Source organism: Motacilla alba, chromosome 8, assembly GCF_015832195.1.
Source record: "Motacilla alba alba isolate MOTALB_02 chromosome 8, Motacilla_alba_V1.0_pri, whole genome shotgun sequence".
NCBI classification, from domain to species: domain Eukaryota; kingdom Metazoa; phylum Chordata; class Aves; order Passeriformes; family Motacillidae; genus Motacilla; species Motacilla alba.
In genome coordinates this window covers 30185229-30207516 of record NC_052023.1, presented here as the reverse complement: position 1 = coordinate 30207516, position 22288 = coordinate 30185229, and the positions used below count along the sequence as shown (strand labels likewise).

The window sequence follows — 22288 nt, the reverse complement described above, 5'->3', positions numbered from 1 at the left end:
AAGGTGGCTTTTTGATCACTAAAATCATAAAAGCTAGAAGGAACATCTCTGCCTGACAGACAGATTTCTGCAGTCCTACAAAACCAGAGTAGTTCTAGCATTCTGCAGAGCTTCTTAAGAAACCCCTCTGTAAACTTTAGAATGAAAATACAGAATGGACAACTTCCTTTTATTGAGAAAGAAAAGGAAAAAAACACAGGAAGCCAAGTGTTCTAAAAGAAAACAGAAGAAAAGTCCCTTCAGCTTCTGCAGCTGTGCTGGCAGATCCAGCCCAGGTGCTGGCAGGCTGAATAGATGCCTGTGCCCACCAGCCCAAGGAGTGCCACGGAACCAAGGGCCCCTCTCCTTCGGTTTTTGGGATCTGGAAAAAAAAGCAGGATTTGTCAGTTCACTGAAAGACTAGTCCAGCCTGGAGTTTGAAGAGGGAGCAGGAACTAAAGGGAAATCTCCAGGGCAAAACAACTCAGGCCTCTTAGGGTAGGCATCCCTGCTGGATGAGAGCTCTTCCCAAGAGCAGGAGGAGCATGCCGCAGTGTTGGCAGCCTGTAGATCTGCACCCTTTCCTCCACACCTGGCTGGGTGCAAAGAGTCCTGAGCTCACTGTAGGAGACCTGAGTCTCAACAGTGTGTGCTGCAGGCTACAGTCCTACCTCCTGTGTAGTAGCCGTAGGCATAGAGGAGCCTCCCAAAGATCCAGGCCATGCCAAGCCCTGTGGCCACTCGCTGCAGAGAAAGGAGAAGCATTAAAAGGCTTTGGAGTCTTGAGCAAAGTCATGGAGGCAATGAGGTGCTCAATCTCATTTCACCCCTGGCCAGTTAGCCAGAGCAAGGACCAGGATGGTAGAGGCAGCTGCTGCTCCAAGCCCTGCTCCAGTGCCTCCAGCAGTGTTCCAAACTTCCACCTTGACTATTCATTTAGAGCTCACTTCAACGGGGCTCCCATTTGCCAGATGTGCCTATGCTGCTTCCTTCCCTCTTGAAAAGGAGTCTGTCTTCAGGAAAGACCTAATTTGTCTTTTGATGACAAAGACAGAGCTACTGGATTTGGCCTCTCCTATGTGCCTGTCTCCTCCCAAGTTGTCTGTATCTTTCAGTTAAAAATAATCCAGGCCTTTGTTGACTTCCTTTGGCAGGGCTTGGAAAAACTGGGCTGAAGGGATTCTTCCCACTGGGTGACTGGAGGCTGCAAGTGCTTTGCTTTGTCTAACAACGCACCTTTGGGGAAGGAAAGGGCTCTAATAGCTGAAACAGCAGTAATGAGTTTATTACTTGTGATTTTCCTGTAGAAGACCTTCTACAATTAAATTTTAAGAAGGGACACTGCTGTTAAATGTGATGTGGCTACTGAAGGGGCTGTCTTGGCCTCCTGCCCCCCACCTTGCCCAGGTCAGGGAGCCAGAGGAGAGTCCTGCATCACTTACCGGGTGGTAGAGTCCACCAGTGCCTAAAAAGAACAGGAAGGCAGGGTAGACTTCCAATCTGAAAATAAAAGTGAGAAGGTTGTGTTGGTGCTCAGGTTGCTTACAAAGACAAAACTCCAGAAGGGCAGAGACTGCAAACGTTCCCTGCCAGGGGCATTTTGGGCTCATCACGAGTTTTTGTGCTCAGTGCTGTGGCTGAGGAAAGAAGGGATCTGAGCACACACAGTTTTAGGGGCTTCTTCCCAGCCTCTGCCTCTCTCCCAGGACACCCACCCACTCTTTCCACTTTGTTCCTTAAACCACTCTAAACATTCCCCAGGAGTTGAGCTTGCCAGCACCCCTCTGATGTGCTGTTGCAATCTGTCCACAGGAGCTGGGTGGACTTGGGCCTCTCCCCAGGGAGACCTGGGCAGCACAACAAATCAGCACCTTCTGGAAACAAGATTCCTCACATCTTAAGATCTACCCATGGAAGCAAATTGGTGGGAACTGGGGAAGAGGAGATGGCTTCACCGCACCATCCCATGCTTTAATGCATGGGAAGGAGCCAGCACAGCCTTCCTGCTAAGCTCTGCAGGGCTGAGCCTGGATCAAAGCAGAGGCAGCAGCACCTCTGGGCCCTGCCCCTCAGCCCTGTGTGCTCCAAGGCCCCTGTTCAAAGGTGTCACTCACGTGTTCTGGTGCGCGCGCTGGATGCAGTTGAATATCTGCCCGTGTTCGGGGTCTGTGCTGTACATGGCTGGGTACTGCCAAAAAATAAAGCCAGCAGCAAAGCATCAGCAAGCAAGGCCTGCAGCTCCCCTCCCCAGGAGCCCAGGGTTGCCTGGGTGCTTGCAAGACCAGCCTGCAGTGGTAGGTTAGAGCCTGTGCCTGCTCTGGGGCCCACAAAAGCTCTGTTCAAGGTCACCTGGCTGCAGAGGCTTCCCCAGGCCTCCCCAGCCCTCTGTGCACCACACACACTGGGTACACTTGCTCCAATCCTGACTTGATAGAGCAGGAATGGGATCACCCCAACAGGCAGCTGGAGCTGCCCTTGTGCCCACCCCTACTCCTCACTGCCATGAGTGAAGTGGTGAAAGAGCAAAGGAGCAGTGGTTTGTGCTGAAGCCAAGTGGCACAGCAGCCACAGCATGCCATGGCCCTGACTCACAGCTGTCCCCACCCAGCCCACAGCTTTGCCTGCCATAATGGCTCCCAAATAGATGCTCAGGGAAGGTCACTTGAAAGACTTGTGACAGGACTCCTATGCTCCCCCTGACTTTGAGAAACCCTCCTGCCACTTCTGTGCCCTTTCCCCCCCAGTGCTGCATCAAGTTTCATTTGCAGGGAAAAAGGGCCGAGCAGTTTCTTGCCCATCAGTGCTGCCAAGCTCAAAGCCACATGCTTTCAGCTTGGTGCCAAGCACCTGATGGCCCAAATCCCAAGCTCTGTTAAGCTTTCTGGAGAGCCATGGCAGCTCTATCCCTTCTACATCTGTGTGGTGGGGCAGGAAATATCAGCAAGTCACCCCAAACTGATCAAGGTGTCAGCAGCCCGGCTCCAGCCTCGCCATGCCCTCACTGAGCACTCACCTCCACACGGTACTTCTTGCGGGCCTTGCCCACGTTGATGGCGAGGTGCATGACCAGGACAAAGCTGGCGGCCCCAGTCAGCATGACGTAGCCATATTCCTTGGAGAGAACAGCCATCGTGGTACTGCCAGAGAAAGGGAGCCTGTGAATGTTTGAGGAAGTGGCAACACATGATATACATGCAGGGAAGAGTTGCTGAGCTTGGACCCCCAGAGCTACCAGCACAGGGACTGGTTGAAGGAATTTGTACCTTTTGTACCTTTCTGTACCTGCAGAAACCAGGAGTTGTCTGCATAGTTCCTGTCAAGCAAGATTTAAAATCACCTAAGCATTAGTAGGAAGTGGTGTCTGGAGAGCCTTAGCACAGCCTGGGCAGAAACTCATGGGCCTTTCCAGCCCAGAGCTAGGGGCCACCAAATGAAGTCAGTTTTGTTCCCTAAGAGAGATGTTTCTTCATGCACTGGGAACCACATCTGTGGAACTCCTTGCCAAGGGACATTGTGAATGCAGGCACTTCTCATAAATTCAACAGGAAACTGGGCGAGTTCTGGGAATAAGAGGTAAGTTGGGCGTTAGAACAGAACCTAGTTCAGAAATCCCCTGAGCTGGAAGAAGCTGGGCTACATCAATGATTAATTTATACTGTTAAGGTCATCCTTATATAAAATACTAATAAAACCCACCACCACAGCAATGATAACTGAACTTTTGGGTAGAGCCACTGGCCAGATGACTGATGCTCAGCCCTGCAGCTCCCAGGAAGCCTCTCAGAGTCACAAACTGGTGACCAGCTCCAACAACACACAGCTACTGGCATTTGCAAACATCTGCACCAGGGGACACCAGGGCCTGTGTGGCTTTTGTTTAATGGTTCTGTGCTCCCTCATGCAAGCCTGAGACAGAAGCGTGGGGCAGAAGGTGCATCCTGCAGCCTCTGCCATGCTGCCCTACATTCCACATTCTCACTCCTACCTGCTCAGCAGCCCCCATAAGCCTGCCCTGCTCCACACAGAGCACTCCAGCTCCCTCCCTGCTGCCAGAGAGCACAAGGGCCCTTCCCCACAACCATCTTGCACAACCCCAAACCTCAAACGCCTGTCTGGGCGACTCTGGAGGGTGCTGCATGACACAGCCCAGCAAAAGACAACAGAGACCTCCCTCCAGCACTGAGATAATTCTCCCAATCAAACCCCAATTGGTGCCTGTCTCCAGATGGTACCACCACGATATAGTGAGGTTTTGGTGCCTCCCTGCACTGACCCACCAGTACAATCTGTCAGTGTGGGGAAAAACAGGCCACCTCAGGGAACTGCTGCAAAGTCTTCCTCTTGCACCCCTCACAAGGGATCTTTGAGGACCAGAGGGTTTTATTTCTCATTTGCAAAGGATTATCATCGATGGAGCAAGGTGAAAACAACAGCTGGCTCTATCCACAGGAAGTGAGGTAAACAATTATCAGTAAGAATATTAAAACCCTGAAGTAATGAAGAAAAGCCAGCTGCATGCACCTGTAATTGAGGTTAGCACCTGACAGGTGACACACTGAAAAGAGAACATGTAGAGCAGGTTGGTGGTCACATTTCCCCCTTCAAATAACCAGGTTGTTGGAGAACCAGGCATTTTCTCTTCCAGCACTAAATTATAATCTGGGGGTTTATCTTGGGAGCAAAGAGGACGGCAAAGCATTAAACCGGGTGTGTCATAAAACTGCTACTCTTACACTACTGATATCAAAGCATGCCTCAAACCTTTGCTCTCGTAATTTAGTGCCATATAAAGCACTGCAAAGTCACCAGGACTCCCACGGTCGTTTCCGGATTGTGGTGCCCGGAGCGTTTCAGCAACCTTTGCCCGCAGCTGCAAGGGCTTTGCTGTCACGGTGCACAAGACTCAATTTCCACCTTTTTACCCTGCGATGTTTCCCTCTGGAGCCACGGATACGAGATTTTGGAGCACGACACGGCAGAGGGGCAGCAGAAAAAAAGGTCTTTCCCAACTCTGCCACAACACTGCAGCTGCTGTGAGTCAGCAAAGCGCATTAAGTCTCCTCGAACAGCCCCACGCGTGGATTCGGACTGGATTAGCCGATGTAAGCTCAGCCCTTGGAGCCAGCAGAGCCACAAAAGGGGGCCGAGCCCTGCCCAGCCTGCTCGTCCCGCGGCCTCCTTCCCCCGGATCCTCCCGCGGCTGGGAGGTGACCACGGCGCTTCCTCCGTTTTCCATCGGGACAACCTAACCCTGGGAGCATCCCCCTGCCCCCCGGCCCCGCACTCACCCTCAGCGCGGCGCGGAGCAGCCCAAGCGCCGTGGGACGGAGCCGGGGATGAGGACAGAGCCGGGGCCGTCCCCTCCGCAGCTCCGCCCGCAGGCGGGGCCAGCGCTCGGCCAGGCGCGATCAGTCTCACTCTGCGAGAGAAGAGGGCCGTAGGGGTTGCCGAGGGTCTGCTGAGGGATTTGCCGGGACGCTGTCCCCCAGCAGCTCTGCCCGTGTCCCCAGCACACAGACATCGTTATCCTCAGCCTTTCCCCCCATAGCCTTTCTGCCATACCCGTTATAGCTGAGAGCGCTCAGCTTTGATTAGCAGTTTACAGTTTAATGGCTCTGAGTTTGGTAATTCACACCGTGCTTGCTGAAATCTCCTGGTTTTCCCGTTAGCTCACCAGACCCTGCAGTGTGTTTTACACGTGCAGTTGCTGTGCTGGGTCATGTAAGCAAATACACTCCTTGGCAATTCCCAGCGCTGGTGGTACCAAGGATCTTACATCTCCCTGTAGATGTAACTCTGACACTTTGGTATGGACACACAACCCATTTCCAAGAATATTTGGAGAGAGTGTAAGCAATATATTTACTTTAAAACATTCCAGTTTTAGGGTTGTGTGGCACAAAAGCAGAGCTGGACTTTGCAGTTCTGTAAATGTTAATACAACAGTGCGGGCACAAGCGGTCTGGCTGCACTGCAGGAGCACTGCAGTGCAGGGTTCTTTTGCTCTCACCAGTGTAATGGGAAGGAAAGGAAGAACCAGTGGGATCCTGGGCTCCTAAAAGTCCTGGTTTTAATCTCTTTGCCTTTCCAAAACAGGAAGTTCTTAGATTCCCTGGGGCTCTAGCAACCCAGTCATTCCCTGGGGCTCCAGCTATGTGGCCTGATCCCTTTAAGCCCTGCTGGGTTGCCAGGATCTCTCCCGTATTTCAGTACCTTTTCAAGCCAGTCCTTATGTTCCTACTGTTCTGTGGTCCCAAGGTAGGGCAGAAGTAGAAATGCCTGGCACTGTGCACACCTCTCACACCTGCCCAAAATGAATATTTTGCCAATATCCTGAGTCCCAGTGGCAGAAGACTGAGTAAAGAACAGCAAGTGAAACTGGAGCACAGATACTTCCTTCTCTTGCAGTTTTATTTCACTTACCAAATTAAAAAAAAAAAAAATCTAGAGTGAGACAACATGGGAAATCAGGCAGGAAGGTCCTGCCTTTGGATCCCACAATGGGAGTTCAGAAGGGCTGATTCTAGGTGGCTGTGTCTTCCTCCTCCTCCTCTTCCTCTCCCTTTGAGGCATGGGCTTCATAGATGACAGCACAGACACCAGCCAGCCAGGCTGCCATGGTGCCGGCAAGGAATATGCAGAAGCCAACGAGGCCCACAAAGACAAAATCCTGCTTGTGCAGCTGGGTCAGGCAGCTGAAGTGGAGCTGTTCCTCTGCTGCTGGCATCCTCAGGGCACGCAGGCCTGCTGGGGTGTAGCAGGTGATGTTGTCAGCATCTGCAGAGAGATGAGCAGAAGCAGGACTCTCTAGCCAGTATCATAATTTAATGAATAGGAGTGCTGGTAGAAAAATTATGGGAGTGCTTGCTAAAAGCCTGAAAAATAGCTGCAGACTTCATGCCCTCCCCCCCATGGCTTGGGTAAAATCTGACAGCCAAACTCATGCCAAACCTGTGCTAAACCCTTGCCAAAACACAATTCCCAGGTTGCCAGAATATTTTTTTCAGTTTTGGCTCCATAGGATAATATTGCCCACTGGATTATGCCACTGTGGCAAATTGCTGTCCCTGTCCTCCTCATCTCTGCTGATCAAGCACTTTCCTCTTCATATAAGAGCACCTGTGTTTGTTTTTTTTTAAATCTCAAACACCTCCTGAAGTGATACAGCCTAAATTATGCTGGAATAATGAGGCTGCTGTGGGTTTGACAAGGAGGGTGGTTTGCAGTCAGGCACAACCCTACCTGCTCTGTGAGGCAAGCAGAGGCAACTCATCAATGATTCAGTTCCACTGAAATAACAACCATGCCCTGTCATATTGCAATATCTACAGGGATAAAACAGATGCTGCCTGCTCCCTTTCAAGTTAGTGAAGGATCAGTGTGGTGCAGGGTGTGCCCCCAGCCATCCTCTGCAGGTTTTGAACCCCACAGACACAGCCACTGTGGTGGGGACAGGCTGGGCGCTGCTGGATGGACAGGATGGAAGAGCCTGAGCGAAAGGGAGCACTGCTCCATGCATGGGATGAAATGAGAGTGGTGGAGGGGAACGAGGCATGAGGGATTTTTATTGCATTACACTGTATTGTATATGACTGAGTGATGTTGTTCATGCTGATTTCGCTACTGGCCCTGAGCAAAACTGAAGAGCTTTTATCTTTCTGTTACCCAAATCCATCCAAACTTGGACAGCTTTGTGTAAAAACTCTGATGCACAAACATTTCTGAAGGTCAGGAGCCTTTCTAAAGACCAGGCTGGGGTCTGCTTGCAGCAGATTCCAGGGCTCTGTCCCAGTATCCCTTTGGCCTGGAACAACCCTCAGTGTAAGGCTGCCTTTCCTACTCCTCCCCTGCCCAACAGCCTGCAATGAGCTTTATTCTCCTGTTGCAGGGTTCAGTGGGTTATCTCCAATCTCACTGCTGAGAGCTGTACTTTATTCCACTGTGCCATAATTGCCTGTATGTGGAAAAAGAAACCCTTTATTGTCTATAAGGAGCTTACTACATCTAATAAAGACACTGAGAGGTCTTTAATTCAGTTCTGTCCTAACACCAGCTTCCAGCTGCCCTTCCCTTTTTTCCCCTTGGGCTCTTTTGTAGCCCTCTCTTATTCAGTGGACAGACTTTCTCAACCAATTTCTCTCTTGCAGCTCTCTCTCACCATTGTGCCCTGCATTTCTGAAACCAAAGCTTTTCTTGTTCTTGTGTGGTTTGGTGTGGTGTGCTGTGTGTCTCTTTCCAGTCTGGAAAAGCTAAGTCCATGTGCTGCAGCTGCAAAGCAAAACATCACCCTTGGGACCAGTGTTTTTATGGGAAAGGGAACTGGTGATTGCCCTGCCTCGGCCTCTCCAAGGCCCAGTTATAGAAGCTCTCAATATGAAGGGCAAGAGCTGACTTTGGGGTGGATACAAGGCAGGAAATTCAGCGCAATGATTTTCCCAGCACACATCTCCCTGGAGCTGTGTGGGTCTCCTCATTCTTGGCGCTGCAGCCATGGGGTGCTGTGCCCCCAGGAACACCTGAGGCTGGATCCAGGTGTTTTAGGGAAGCAGCAGTGTCCCAGCTGCACACTACACCTCCCTGGCTGAGGATGTGAACAAGAGGGATTCTTCATGTGTGTAACCCAGCTGCTTCCATCCCTGGTTTGTGTGACAGCAGAAAATGGCATGCAGTGGCACAGCCCCGTGAACTGAACTTTTGGGAAGGAGAACAGAGGGCTCTCTCTGCTCCACACACACATTTGTGCTCACACAGCCCTCACCTGGAAAATGCACATCGCTCTCCATCATCCAGGTGATGAAGTCCAAAAAGAAACAGTTGCAGTGCCACAGGTTGTCACTGAGCCCCAGAAGCCTCAGGTTGGGCAAGTCCCGGACGGTGCTGGTGTCCAGGAAGGTTAAGCCTGTCCGGCTCACATCCAGGTGCCTTAGCCAGGTGTTGTTGGCAAAAGCATCTTTCTCGATGGCCACAAGGTTGGGATTGTCTGAGATCCTCAATACTACCAGGCTGAGGAGGTGGGAGAAGGTGCTGAAGGTGACCTGTGAGAGGTTGTTGAAGCTGAGGTCCAGATAGACAAGCCTGGCCACACCAATGAAAGTGAAATCCAGGTCATCCCCCAAGAGGTTCTTTTTGCAGTCCAGATAGACCAAATCAGTCAGGAAGCTCAATTCCACTGCTGGCAGGTACGAGATGTTGTTTGCTGCCAGAATCAGCTGCCTGGTGTCCAGAGGGATGTCCACAGGGAACTCCTGCAACTGCTGCCCGGTGCAGTTCACCTCCAGGTACTGACAGCTACATCTGCTCGGGCAGCTGATTCCCTGTGATGCCATCCCTAGAAGAAACACGAGGCTCAGGGACCATGGGCTACCTGAAGGAGACATGGTTTGAGACCTTCCAGGCCCCTTAGCCCTTCATGGACTGCAAGCAGCCCTATGGCAGCTGCACTGCCCTCCCTTCCATGCCGAGGAAGTGTCCGGCTGCAAGGCTGTCAGGAAGCACTCTGTGGCTCACCTGAGCCTTTGGCAGAGTGCCCAGCTGGAAACCAAGCCCGGCTTTTACATGGGTAAGTGTGGAACAGTGGCTGGAGCGTCTCTGTCTCACACTTGGTGCCAGGTGACACCTCCATGATGTCAGTGGCTTGCAGAAGCTGCCTGTTTTCGGGGACACTGCTGTGACATTGCTGACCTGCTTCCAGCTGAGTGGAGGTGCAGGAAGCTGTGTGTGGTGTGGGAGCATCGGAACTTCGTGGGGAGAGTGTGAACAGCCCAAATTTTGTCAGAAATGGTGACACACTGCAAGGGGTGGTACTGGTTAGGCAAGAGTCCTGTGCAATGCTGGGCTGGCACTGTCTCCTTTCAGGAGCCAGGACGTTTTATCCCATGCGTGTCCAGGTCTGGGGATCTCGGCACAAGATGTGGAGATGTTGGAGCGGGTCCAGAGAGGCCATGAAGATGCTCAGAGGGCTGGAGCAACTCTGGTGTGGGGACAGGCTGAGCTGGGGCTGTGCAGCCTGGAGAGGATTCTGGGGAGACGTCACCTAAAGGGTTTTTGGAAAGGAGGAAGAATGACCCATTACACGGGCAGGTAACGAAAGAACTAGGGGGAATGGCTTTAGACTGAAAGAGGGCAGGTTTGGAGTGGATGTTAGGGAGAAATTCTCCCCTGGGAAGGTGATGAGGCACAGGGTGCCCAGAGACGCTGTGGCTACCCCATCCCTGGACGTGTTCAGCGCCAGGTGGGACAGGGCTTGGAGCAACCTGGGATAGTGGAAGGTGTCCCTGCTCATATCAGACGGAAAACTAGGTGAACTTTAATGCTCCTTCCAAGGATCGTATGACTCTTCCAAAGGCCGTGGCAGCCCCACCCGACAGAACCGGAGAGACACGGCCACCTCGCCCCGCCCTTCCCCTCACGGCCAACGGCCGCGGCGGGGCGGGGTCTGCCAAACCACGCCCGCTCGCGACAGCGCGGCCGCCGATTGGTTAGAAGAGGGCGGGAACGCGCTGAGACCCGCCTCCCGATGACGATCCGATCTTTGATAGGTCAGCGAGGGTGCGGGGGCGGGGCGCGGAGGATTCAAGCGGCGGGCGCGCAGCAGTGCCGCCCTTGCGAGCCCGCCGCCGCCATGGAGACCATGACCTTCCCCCGCTACAGCCCCGACGACATCATCAGCTACCTCCGCTCGCACATCCTGGAGGGCGCCGAGGCCCGCAACCTGGTCAAGGGCGACGTGTTCGGCAACCCCAGGGTGCGTGAGGGGGGCGCGGGGCGGCTCCGTGCCCCACTGGCTCCCGTGGGGGACGGGCGCGCTGGCCCGGCCCGAGTGACCGCGGGCTTGGGTGGAACGGGCTTGGGGTGGGCTCGGAGTAGCCTTGGGGCTCTCCTCGGGCCTCGCCGGGAAGCGCCGTGGTGTCACCAGCAGCGCACGGCCTGACTTGCCCAGTTCTGTGCGAACTCGGTAAAAATAGCCACGGCGTCTAGTTCCAAAATCTTGCCGGATCCATTTAGTGCTTTTAAACCTCTCCCCGCTTCACCTCCTTTCAGGACTCTGAGCGTTTAGTGTTAGTGAGTGAAAAGGGGCTTTAAAGCAGAGCTGATGCCTCCGAGTGATTCTTGGTGCTGGTGTTTTTGAGCCTGCGGTGAGGGGGGTCTGGCCCTGCTTGTTTAGATGGTTTTTAAGAAGGAAAATTGATCATAAATTAGTGCTATAAATGAATAATTGTATGGCTTGTGATTTTTTTTTCATCTTCATTTTAATAACCTAATGAAGGGCACTCGTTGCTACAGGATTGTCATTTCTGTGACCTTTTTTAGGTTTTTGGCATTGCTTGGTTTGGAAACTGCTCAGCAAGCAGCAGTGTAATGAAAACCAGTGCCTGGCTGTAACTGCCCGAGCAGACTGCTGCCCCTTGAAACTGAATTATCAGCAAGTTATGCTTGAACTGAAAAATGTTGGAAAGTGAAACTTGGTTGTCTTGGTTGGTCAGTGAATTCAGCCTTCATATGTTAAAAGCTGAATGCTTTCATGGCCTGGCCTGGGAGCCCCGAGTAATCAAACATATGGAATCCTGATTCATGTCCTCTCTTCCTGCAGCTTGATGTTTTACACCTGATTTACCTGAGAATCCTGCAGAAAGTGTGTGGGATCCGACTGGAGCATGCCTACATGGTAGGGCTGCCTGTGGCAGGGGTGATGGGATGTGAAAGGAAAAAAATATTGGACTTACCTGTTCTTTGGGATGCTAAAGGTGCCAGAAATGTCTGTAAGGTCCAGGAGGGAGTGGACAACCTTTTGGAGGCACACCATGCCTTGAAAATCTACACTGGGCTCCTGCCTTTGGCTATGGCTGATCTGGAAGGAATGTAAATGTTTCTTTTGATATTTGATCATCTCCACTCCTCCATTAACTGAGAGGAAAGTGAGGAGAGGCTGATACCTAAATTGACTAACAGTTAATTTACCAACTATCTCTGGTAGGCAAGAACTGATCCTTGAAAGTGAGAATAAATGGTTTTGTCTCGTGACTTTTCTGGATAAACTGAAAGGGAAGAGTATTATGTGCACAAAGTAACTCTGTTCTTCCCAGGCAGTGCCAGCAGCTGCCATGCTGTGCTGTGAGGTTTAAAATGTCAGACAAAGGGGACAGTGTACCTCTACATTCTCCTCCTAACTTCTCTATGAAGCAGCTGTGTCAATTTTGGGGTGTTTAAAGAAGGAGCTTCTTGCTGGTAGCTGTATAATGTTGTGCTGCACAAGTTATGAACAAATTAAAACAGACTTTAGATGCAGTTCCAGAGTTTGTAATGCTGCTTTAGTTATTATTGTATTTTTTTGTCTTTTCCAGCCAAAGCTGACCCTTAAAATAGTGTGCTAATTACCTTGTTGACATTTTTCAGCCTTTAATATGCATTCCCTGTGGATGGGAAGATCATCATCAGTGTTTTTAATGTGCTGGAATTATTTTATGCTGTGGAAAATGCTGCATAATTTTTGTTTGAAGTATTCTCTACTTCTGCACTGATTGTCTTTTTACTCTTTAGATGCCCCTCAATGTTGACATAATGTACCCACAGATCCATGAAGGCTTTCTACCCGTCTGTAACTTGTATATTCACATGTAAGTAGAAGATGCTTGTCTTGTGCTTGCTGGGCAGATGCTCAGGGATGGGAGGACAAGATCTATTTTGTAGCAGTTGGGTACAGGACAAGAACTGGGACAAGAACCGAGCCATGGTAACACAAGCTGAGTCACAGGCACTGCAGCTGAGGTTGTGTTTTGTTCTCCTTGCAGGGAGCGCTTGCTGCCCATGTGCCGGATCAGTGACTTCCAAATTGCTGATGTTTTAAACCCAAGTAAGCAAGTGCCTTGTAATCCTTGTGTTTTCTGCTTGCTGCTTATTATTCCAGGTGCTTTTTCTCCTTGGGCATAGCCAGATGGGTATCTAGTCTGGAGAAGTGTCCTTCTGGCTGCTCCTCTGACCCTTAAACAAGCTGGTTCTAGTGGACAGCTCTTATTCCTTATTGTGGGCTAGTGCAGGTCAGTAGCTGAGGGCAGCTTTGAATGCTGTGAATCTGTTGAACTGCTGGTCTGGAGATGGGCTGTGACATACTTATAACTGTGTAATAATAGATGGGATGAAAATTACCCTGACAGCCCTGGAATGCTTTAGGATTTCTTATGCCTGTACTCCACTCCTTTCAACACCCAATTGTGATTCTGCCACAACACAGACAACTTGGAAAATGCTGCTCTGAAGAAATCTTTCACTTCTGGATCGGTCTTGTCTAAGACATTCAAAGCTTTTGTAATCATCTTTCAGAAAGTTTGCTTGGAATAAAGACAGAAAGTCCCTGCAGTTCAAATTGCTGCCTTCAGTTTGGCTGATAGCTACAGAGAGGTTCTCTCTTCAGAGCTGTAGTTCAAGATTGACACTCTTTCTCCCTGGCTTGTGTTTGAATGGGCGGCTGTGTGTTAGCAGCCTTTTCTCCCAGGTGCCGTTATTCATTTGTTAAATTACACAGAATTACTGAGTGCTGGTTTTTGTTAGTCTGAAATCTTTGCAAGCCGAGTGGGGGAAGAAACTAATTTGGACTGTGTTTTGTAATTTCTGTCTCCTTGAATTACACTTGGCCCAACTTTTTGGAAGCTACTGCAATGCTTTTGGAAACCAGCTCAGTGGGCTCTTGCAATTCCTGTTTCAGAGACCAAGAGGACTGTTCGCTTCCTGAGTGGCATCCTCAACTTTGTGAACTTCAGGGAATTCCGGCGTGAGGTCTACTTGGAGCTACAACAGAGCTATGTAAGATTAGGTGCTGCTTTATTCCAGATGCCTATAAAAGTATAACTGATACTAACCTAGAACTAAGAGCATGAAGATTGCAGTTTAACTTCAGGTTTATGTAACATGTTGGGATGTTAAATGTAGCCAAGTAATTCAGGAAGGTACTGATTACTACTTAGGATGTTACTGAAAGGTTTGTTTATTTTTTCTCCCCAAAAACTTATTGGATACTTCAGCCTGGTAAGTGAAGGATTGACACCTTGTATCATTTTGAGAAAAGTTGGGTTGTAGATGGCTTCTGTTCTGAATGTCTCAGTAGTTCAGATATGGTGCATTTCATGTGAAATAACAATGAGCAAGGCTCTAATAAAAACCCAAAGAGAAACCACACTTCTCTAAAATTAAATATTTAATTTCAGAAATTAGCTATGGAGAGAAACCAACACCTGGAGGCTGTGAATCGGGAGGCAGCACTGAAGCTGGAGAAACTGAAGTGAGTGTGTGGAGTAAGCACTGTGAGATGCGCTGCTTGTTTTTCCTGCTCAGGCTGGATCAGTGGGCCAGTTGTGTGAGGCTCAACAAGTCTGAGTGCAAATTATGACCATTCTTGGGTCATAATAACTTGGTTCAATGCTACAGGCTTGGGGAAGCGGGGCTGGAATGCGGCCCAGCAGGAGAGGACCTCGGGGTGCTGGTTGACAGCGGCTGAACAAGATCCAGCAGTGTGCCCAGGTGTCCAAGGAGGCCAATGGCACCTGGCCTGTATCAGCAAGTGTGGCCAGCAGGACCAGGGCAGTGACCATCCCCCTGTGACACACCCCGAGTGCTGCATGCTGTTCTGGGCCCCTCACTTCAAGAGGGACATTGAATGTGTCCAGGAAAGGGCAATTGAGCTGGGAAGGGTCTACAAGTCTGATGAGAGGGAACTGAGGGGGTTTATTCTCTACTGGCAGAAAGAAACCAACCAAACAAAAACTTTTACAGTGTATGGTTGCATTGAGGGAAACATGTATTTTTATGTGGAGAACTAAGTTCAAACTTTTTGCTCTTACTTAGCTTTTAGTGATGTGTCTTTATCCCTTCAACAGCTGGAGAAAGCTCATCTTTAACTTAATAGATGAGTAAAGTTGTCTTCCTTAGTTATTTGACATGTTTGCCACAATCTCTGTTTTTCAGGCCATTTAGCCCTACTGCCTGTGTCTTTGCACCATTAAGTTTTGTTTCTGCTTGTGGATAATAGGATGAAGAAATGGCTGGTTTCCAAGAGAGCTTTCAAAACAAAGTGTTTTTTTTTTTTTTTTCTGACAGCTGCTCTTGGTGTGTGCTACACAGGGGGTTCTCTAGCTGGGATAGGTCTGCACTAATATAAGCTATTTGTGTGACAGGTAATATGCAAATTTCATAAATGAAATCACTACCAAAATTCATAGGAGTGTTGTACTTTCATGCTTTGCTTAACATGATCTTTAAACTTAGTCCTCTATGTTTGTGCCACTTCTTGCCAAAATAGCTCTTTAGATTATGCTTCAACTGCAACATCTTACAAGCAAAGGAAAATAAGATATATTCATTTGAGACTGTCTTACTCTGATTACTGAAGTTACTGGCTGTAAAGTCTGTGGAGACAGTGATTGTTTTATCTACTGTACTCTGACTGGACTATAATGATGCTGAAACTGCTCAATATCTTTATTTTTTCCCTCAGCACAGTCCCAGTTGAACATGAGGCAGAGATCAAGCAGCTCACAGAGAACATTCGGGAGCTGGAGCAGCTGCTAAGGCAGGACTATCGTCGAAAACAAGTAGGATCTCGTTCTGTATTTCTCTGAAAACCTGCTGTGGGTCCCTCACTTCTCTTGATCTTATTCCCTTCCCTCTAACTCAGTGGATAAAAGGGACTTTTTTGATTTAAAACAATGGCCATTTCAGCAAAATGCTGTTGGATCCCTCTTTGTTTCACTGTAAGGAATGTGAAATGTGCTTTAAATCAGACTTGGGGAATACAAAGGTATAGTTGACTCCTTTTCTGAAATAAATGCATTTCTGCAATGACTTGGGAGATGCACATCACACTTCCAAACAGGAACACAGGGATGTTCCTCTTTGTTTTCCATTTGAATTCCAAGAATTGGAACTAGATGTGAGCCATGGCAAGAAATGAGGCTCAAGAAGGGTCACCCAACAGAACGCCTGGCAAAAACAATGGGGTTAATTGCAGGGGTAACTCTTCAGCAGTGGAAACTTGCCTCTCAGGTCTCATAGATAACTTTTTTAACTCCTTTGGGAGAAAGAAAAGAATAATCTATGGTCAGGATTTTTTTTGTTTTGTCAAGTCATGTCTTTGTTATTAGCATTATTAACCATGTGTTTGACTATTATTTGAGGCTTTACATTAAATTATATTTTTCTCTGAAGAACAGAGCCCCTGGCAAAGAAAGTTGTGGGGGTATAATAACTGCCAGGGTCAATGAGAATAGGGATGGCCAATCTCTTATCCCTATTCCTAGTTACCCACTGCTGGCTGCCTCCCTTGTGCTTCCAGTGGTTTTGGTGACAATATTCTCCTTCCCTGTCTTTGAAATCTTACAGACTGCAGTTTTGTCTGCTGGTTATGGCAGGTTATTCCAAAGGACCCATAGATGGGATTTCTCTTGTGGACAGATCTATGGTAGAAGGATAAGGTGGGTAGCAGCTGTAGAGATGCTTGTTGAAAGTTTGGTGCTTTTTTTTTCAGACAGCTTTGCAAGAAGTGACTTCTCAAAAGAAGACAGATATTGCTGAGAGAACCCAAAAACTGGTGAGTACACCTCTGTGTGGGTGCTGGCTGCAGATAACTGAGAGATCATCTCTCTTTCTAGGATCAGATTATTCTTGGAATTAAGTCGCTAGAAATCTGGAGCTCTGGGGTGCTGTGGGTTTACCTTGCATGCATAGAGTGGGTAATGAGGCAGAACAGGAGGTTTTGAACTTGTTCTTCTCCCAGAGTGATAGAGCTGGCTCTGGAATACTGCCTCAGTATCCCTAGGTCAGGAGTTCTGAGGGAGAGAGCTGCTGGCAGTATGCCAGGCTGGATGGGGCTTGGAGCAGCCTGGTCTGATGGGAGGTGTCCCTGCCCATGGCAGGGGGTTGGAATGAGACGATCTTTGAGGTCTTTTCCAACCCAAACCGTTCTAGGATTAGCTGGCAGGCTTTTGGTGGAAAATACCAGTTAACTGCTGTTCTTCTGCACCCTTGTAAGCAAATGTGGGAAGCAAAATAGGCTGTTGATTGCTTTGATTTGGAATGTTAATGCTGGTTAGAGGAATTTATTTTCAGAACTTCCTAATGAGGAATAACTACACACCAAAAAACCAGTCTAGTCATAAGACCATGGCAAACCTTGCTACACAATTCCTCTTTGTTCACCTAATCACTAATATTGAAAGTGTTTGTGTCATTAACTAGAATGAGTGTAAAGTGACTATGGCTACTTTGAAAGAAGAACAAGAGCAGCTGAAATCCAAAATTGTGGAGAGTCCAGAAGAACGGAAAAGTTACAATGAGATGATGAAAGAGACTATTAAGAAATTGAAGAGATCTAAGGTGAGGTTTTCCTCTGTCCACACAAGGAGGTATTCTGTTAGAAAAAGCATGTTTTGCTGGACTGTCATCATCTAGAGCTGCTTCTGGAGTGATAGTGAAACACCAGCAGGACAGGGGTTAGTCTGAAATGAAATCACAGCCTCAGGAAATTGAAGGTTTGTGGTAGAGGTGGTGGTGTATTTTTGATGTATTTTTGACTGGTTTTCCCTTTTGAAAAGCAAGATTGCAGTAATTTGTAAAACCAAGTGTTGAACTCTTGAATCTATACCTGTTTGGCTGGTTGCTCTCCAGAGGAGACAATATTTTGTCAGCTCCCAAATATCTTTGGATTTAGAACATGTGCTTCACAGTGCTTCTGTTGTCATTCACTGTTTCTGGAATTGATGGCTGTCTTCACTAATGTGCTGAACACTGAGTTCCCTTGTAGCTTTCTTTTTTTTTATTTTTTTTTTTTAATTATTATTATAATATCCACTCATTTTTGTGGTTTGAGATTGCTCACACTTCCGTGGTTTGCACTTTGCCTCTGAAGGTTATTTTTGTTCCAAGGGTGTAAACTCAATTGCTGTAATTTCAGGTACGAAGCTTTACATACCTCTTGTTTTACCAGTGTAGAATTTCTTCACTGCACAGCTTTTTTTTTTTTTTTTTCCTTTTTTTTTCTTTTTTTTTTTTCCTGAAAGCTCTTGGAAAAAGGTGATTACTGATTAATTGAGTGTAAAACACTTGTATATCACCTTTATTTCTGTGCTTCCAAATAAATGCCCTTCTTTTATTATTTTTTTCCGAAGTGAAGAGCTCATTCCACTACCTCTTAAATATTACTTCTAGTGTCTTTAAACAATGAGGGGAGGGTTCAAAGTTCAATATGCTTTAATTCTATATAAAAGAACTCTAGAGCTGTTTATTGATAGTATTTTTCTCTCTTTAAAGCAAGAAGTTACTGAGAAATATGAAGGTTATAGAGACGTAGTTGAGGTTCTGCCATCGTGCCAAGTGGAATTGCAGTTATACCAAAAGAAGATGGAAATACAGGGAGAAAATGTGGAGAGACTGGCCAGTGTATCATCCGAGGTCTGTATTATCCAAATTATATCCTGTTAGGGAGAATTTGATGTCTAAGCAATGTTCCCCACTTTTCACTATAAAGAATGACATTTTGAAGTTTCCAAATTCTTTCTTAAAAATGTCAGTAAAACATTGCTGCTGCTTTGCTGGGTGGCACTAGCTAATGTACTATGCACTAGCTATTGACCACTTTGAATAGTCAAACCTTGGTTGCTATAGAAACCTGACCTAAAATAGTTGGCGCTGTCTTGGGGTTGTTGGTAGGAAATGATGGGAAAAGAAAAGTGAAATTGAGTTTCTTTTGCCTTGAGAGTGGAAACTAAGAATAAAAAATTGTTACTTCAGGAAGAGTCACGTCTTAAGTGCCTTTAAATGTATTAATATTGCTAAGGCAGACATTCTCTGATGAAATGTTTGTCACAATACAGTCCCTTGCTATTTGCCACTAGGTTTTGGGAGAATGCATTTGTTAGGAGCAATGAAGAATGGTATGGAGTCTTTTTGGGTATTTGTATAGCATGAGTTCAAATGAGGCTTGGCAAAAAGCTATAGCAGAAGTCACAGTCACCTCTGAAAGCCATCCTGAGGGAGGGGATCTTGTCCATTTGGATGTATAATCAAATAAAGACCAGGGAACTGGGATAAGGAGCTGGCAGTCAGATCTTCAAAAAGCAGCCAGCTAGTTGTAATCTTAGCACATTTACAGGGTATGCTGTCTTGATAATTTCCTGCCCCCATTTAATTTATTTCTATTTAATTTATTTCTATACTTCTGTACTCTAGGCCAGAAATCTGGAGGACCAACTTGAGAGTGCTCAGGTAGAGCTGAAAAAGGCCAAGACAGATGAAATGTCCCTGAAGAGAGTGGTCACTGCAAAACATGAGAAGCTTGCTACAGCTGAGATCCAGCTTAAAAAGATGCGTGAAGATATTGAGCAGCACAAGTGCACTGTGCTCGAGTATGGAGGAGTTGATTTTTCTGCCTGATGCTGCTTTATGTCTTTGTTATGTGCTGCCAAAGTCCATGTCTGCTACAAACACACAGCTTAGCAGTGAGGGGAAAATGAGCAGTGTGGGACAGCTCTGTATGAGGACCAGTAATGCTGCAGGCAGGGATTTGGGGTCTCAAATCAATAATTGCAATGTGACTTGACAGCAGTTCTTTTATTGGAGCACTAATTTAATTTATAATGCTTATTCTTGATTCTTTTATCTTCTTAAAGAGAATGTCACATTGGGATAATTTTCCAACTTATCAGACTTCAACAAAGCCCCATTTGCCTTTCATGAATTTTTCATAATTTCCCTTGCCACTTTTGCTCATTATCAAAGATGTTCAAGACCCATGGGGAAATGGGGCTCGCATCTCAGAGGAGCATTATCCTGACGTGATGCTTCTAAAACAAAAGGAAAAGTGTCATTTGATCAAAGCCTCTCAGCCCCTCTTCCTTCCTCCCATATGCTGAAGGCAGCACCAGACTGCAGCCCTGGAAGGTCCTGGCTTCACTGTGAGCTTCGTGCTGAACTGTTAGGGAGAAAATTGATTTTTAAACAATTTTCATCTACACAGATAGAGAGGAAAGGGAATATGGAACATTATTGGCTGTGATGGAAGGGAGCTGCTGGCACATGGATGAGAGAGTCAAGTAAGATTTAGCCATGCTTGAGGTTTGTGTGCAGAACGGCACTTAGCGTATTGTACCAGCTAAAGGAGATGATTTGGGAGGAAAATAGATTGGGCATTGGGAGGAATTTCTGGACAGAAGGGTGATTAGACCTTGGAATGAGCTACCCAGGGTGGTGTGGAGTCACTGCCTCTGGAGGTGTTCAAGGAAAGACCAAGTGCCATGGTTGAAGTGACAAGGGGGTGTTCATAGGCTGAACTTGATCTCAGAATCTTTTCCAACTTAAATGATTCTGTGAAAAGTAACTTTTAATTTAGCAATGAAAACAACATAATCTTATGTTCCTTTTCACCAAAAGTTGCTGCCTATTTATGTTTTTAATGTGTCAGGTATTTGCCTTGAGTGATAAAATTCAATGCTTTGATAAGCAAGAGGGGAAGGGGAGGTAGCCTTGGTTGAAGAAAAGAGTTTTTGCTGGTGAATAAAAGAATATGTCCTGACTGTTGACTTGAGGTAGGAAGGTGCATATGGGCTCCTGCTAAGTATGAGTTTCACTTCTTGCACCTAAGTTGTTCTAGTTTAAAAATCACATTCATTTCTGAGAAAGTAAATTCTATATCATTGCTTCTGGAAGCTTCTGGTTTTATGCTCATAAAATGCAAGGTTTGCTTGTGGTGGGCTTCAGGTTAATCTGGAACGAGTCAAAAAGCTCAGTACTAACTTTTTTTTTCTGTCACCTTTAGACATTTTAACAAAGTCCAGGAGAAGAGGGGTGCTGTGTATGACAAAGTTATGGCCATTCGCAAGGAAATCAAACAGAAAAAGGGCAAAATTGAGCAGCTGAAGGATGATGCTGAAGAAAAAGCAGCAAAAGCCAAGGTGAGGGGTTTGTTTTTTAACCCCCCAAAATCTTGTTACATTCCTGTTGTAGTGTGGACAGTGCAATGATCTTTTAAGCAGCCTCCCCTCTGTGTTGTGAATGCTGCTTCTTAAGCCATGGGTGAGACACCCTTGAAATCATTTGAGTCCACCAGATCACTCACTTGACATTTTGCTTGATAAAGATTTAACTTTGCTGAATGGAATTTTTTTCCAACCTTTATTTTCTCTTTCCAGGAAATACACCTAATTTTGAAGGCTGTATTGGACAAGTGTCATGAATCTCTCCTTAAGGCAGTAAAGACTTCTGCAGCCTCAAGAGCAGAAAAAATTGATGAAATAAGGGAAGGGCTGTTCAGCATTCAATCTTCTGTAAATGCTTCTTAAGCCTGTCTGAACTTGTGTTCTGCTTTCATTGTGTTTGTGCTCATACCTGAACTCAAGAGCTTCTGCTTTGCATGGGAGGGATAATAATTCCAGGCCAATCCAGCTTTCTCCAAAACCATGTCAGAACACATTTAGCTTTGCAGGCTGATCCTGATGTCATGAGCTTGCTGATGTGGATAAGAAAACACTCAGTTTCTGGTGTTTCCGTCTGCACTTGGTTTTAGTGGTAATATTGCAAGTCTTGCTGTCACATAAACTGCTCAACATTTTAGACAGAACCCTGCATTTGTAGAAACTGTTCTGCAAATTTTGATCTGGGAACACCTGGTGCCTTGGTCTGGCTTGAATGTTCAAGATAAGTCAGTAACAGGTGATGCTCCACCACCGCTATTCAATTAAGATGAAATCCTGACAGGGCAGTAGCATCCATCTAAATGCCAAGTTACTCTCATCATAAATATTTGGAACTGTAAACACTCAGAAGTACCATTTTAATATTATTTTAGTTAACAGTACACCCCCTCTCAATGCTTGAACTCATTGTGTCTGCTTGGGGTATTGAACCCTCCTCTGTGTTCATCAGTCTGTGTTAGGATGCTTTTAAATATAGATTGATGTTTTGTACCTTAACTTGTGAGTGGTTTTCATTATTTGGAAAAAATAAAATGTTAATCTTTACAGTAGTTGATATAAAGATATTTAACCCTTTTTCTCTTGGGTCTTTGGGTCACTCTCCTAACTGACTTGGCATAAGGTTTCAGCTGAAAAATGTTGCTTTGTACATTTGTAGGAATGTGTGCTATGAACAGTCTTTTATGATGAAAAGAGGAGGAGGATTCAAGCCATCTTTAAAATTTTAATTCTTCATCTCTTGAGGTACTAGCAAGTCAGTTAGGAAGGGCAGGTGCTTGTTCCTTCTAGAGCTCCTATGAAGGCATCAGACCCCTCTAAAGTTTTGCTTTAAGATTTTTGTTGTTGTTTTTTTTTGT

At 46.9% G+C, this 22288-nt stretch overlaps 3 protein-coding genes across 3 annotated transcripts; 1 reads left to right on the top strand and 2 right to left on the bottom strand.

Moving 5' to 3' along the window:
• Positions 1–142: 142 nt before the first annotated feature.
• MGST3 (microsomal glutathione S-transferase 3) lies at positions 143–5393 on the bottom strand. Its single transcript, XM_038144428.1, has 6 exons — positions 5268–5393; positions 2993–3116; positions 2094–2167; positions 1422–1479; positions 651–723; positions 143–361 (listed from the first exon to the last, which is right to left on the bottom strand). The coding sequence occupies exons 2-6, from the start codon at positions 3107–3109 to the stop codon at positions 240–242; spliced, it is 444 nt and encodes a 147-aa protein (XP_038000356.1). The 5' UTR covers positions 3110–3116; positions 5268–5393; the 3' UTR covers positions 143–239.
• A 1109-nt stretch (positions 5394–6502) lies between these two features.
• LRRC52 (leucine rich repeat containing 52) lies at positions 6503–9556 on the bottom strand. The gene is made up of 2 exons (XM_038144975.1): positions 8738–9556; positions 6503–6756 (listed from the first exon to the last, which is right to left on the bottom strand). The coding sequence occupies exons 1-2, from the start codon at positions 9354–9356 to the stop codon at positions 6503–6505; spliced, it is 873 nt and encodes a 290-aa protein (XP_038000903.1). The 5' UTR covers positions 9357–9556.
• A 995-nt stretch (positions 9557–10551) lies between these two features.
• On the top strand, positions 10552–21971 carry NUF2 (NUF2 component of NDC80 kinetochore complex). The gene is made up of 13 exons (XM_038144383.1): positions 10552–10723; positions 11570–11644; positions 12517–12593; positions 12768–12829; positions 13679–13776; positions 14178–14251; positions 15464–15560; positions 16493–16555; positions 17203–17340; positions 18274–18414; positions 19192–19367; positions 20777–20912; positions 21150–21971. Exons 1-13 carry the CDS (start codon positions 10601–10603, stop codon positions 21297–21299), a joined length of 1410 nt encoding a protein of 469 aa, XP_038000311.1. The 5' UTR covers positions 10552–10600; the 3' UTR covers positions 21300–21971.
• Positions 21972–22288: the final 317 nt, after the last annotated feature.

What these genes read in the sequence shown, in the direction of transcription:
- MGST3 (XM_038144428.1), bottom strand. Translation starts at nt 3,109, where the DNA reads ATGGCTGTTCTCTCCAAGGAATATGGCTACGTCATGCTGACTGGGGCC. An exon ending in GCAAGAAGTACCGTGTGGAG is followed by an intron (nt 2,168 to 2,992) that starts GTGAGTGCTCAG and finishes ATTTTTTGGCAG; the next exon opens with TACCCAGCCATGTACAGCAC. An exon ending in CAGCGCGCGCACCAGAACAC is followed by an intron (nt 1,480 to 2,093) that starts GTGAGTGACACC and finishes TTTTATTTTCAG; the next exon opens with ATTGGAAGTCTACCCTGCCT.
- LRRC52 (XM_038144975.1), bottom strand. Translation starts at nt 9,356, where the DNA reads ATGTCTCCTTCAGGTAGCCCATGGTCCCTGAGCCTCGTGTTTCTTCTA. An exon ending in GAGCGATGTGCATTTTCCAG is followed by an intron (nt 6,757 to 8,737) that starts GTGAGGGCTGTG and finishes ATCTCTCTGCAG; the next exon opens with ATGCTGACAACATCACCTGC.
- NUF2 (XM_038144383.1), top strand. Translation starts at nt 10,601, where the DNA reads ATGGAGACCATGACCTTCCCCCGCTACAGCCCCGACGACATCATCAGC. An exon ending in GACTGGAGCATGCCTACATG is followed by an intron (nt 11,645 to 12,516) that starts GTAGGGCTGCCT and finishes TTTACTCTTTAG; the next exon opens with ATGCCCCTCAATGTTGACAT. An exon ending in TGGAGCTACAACAGAGCTAT is followed by an intron (nt 13,777 to 14,177) that starts GTAAGATTAGGT and finishes ATTTAATTTCAG; the next exon opens with AAATTAGCTATGGAGAGAAA.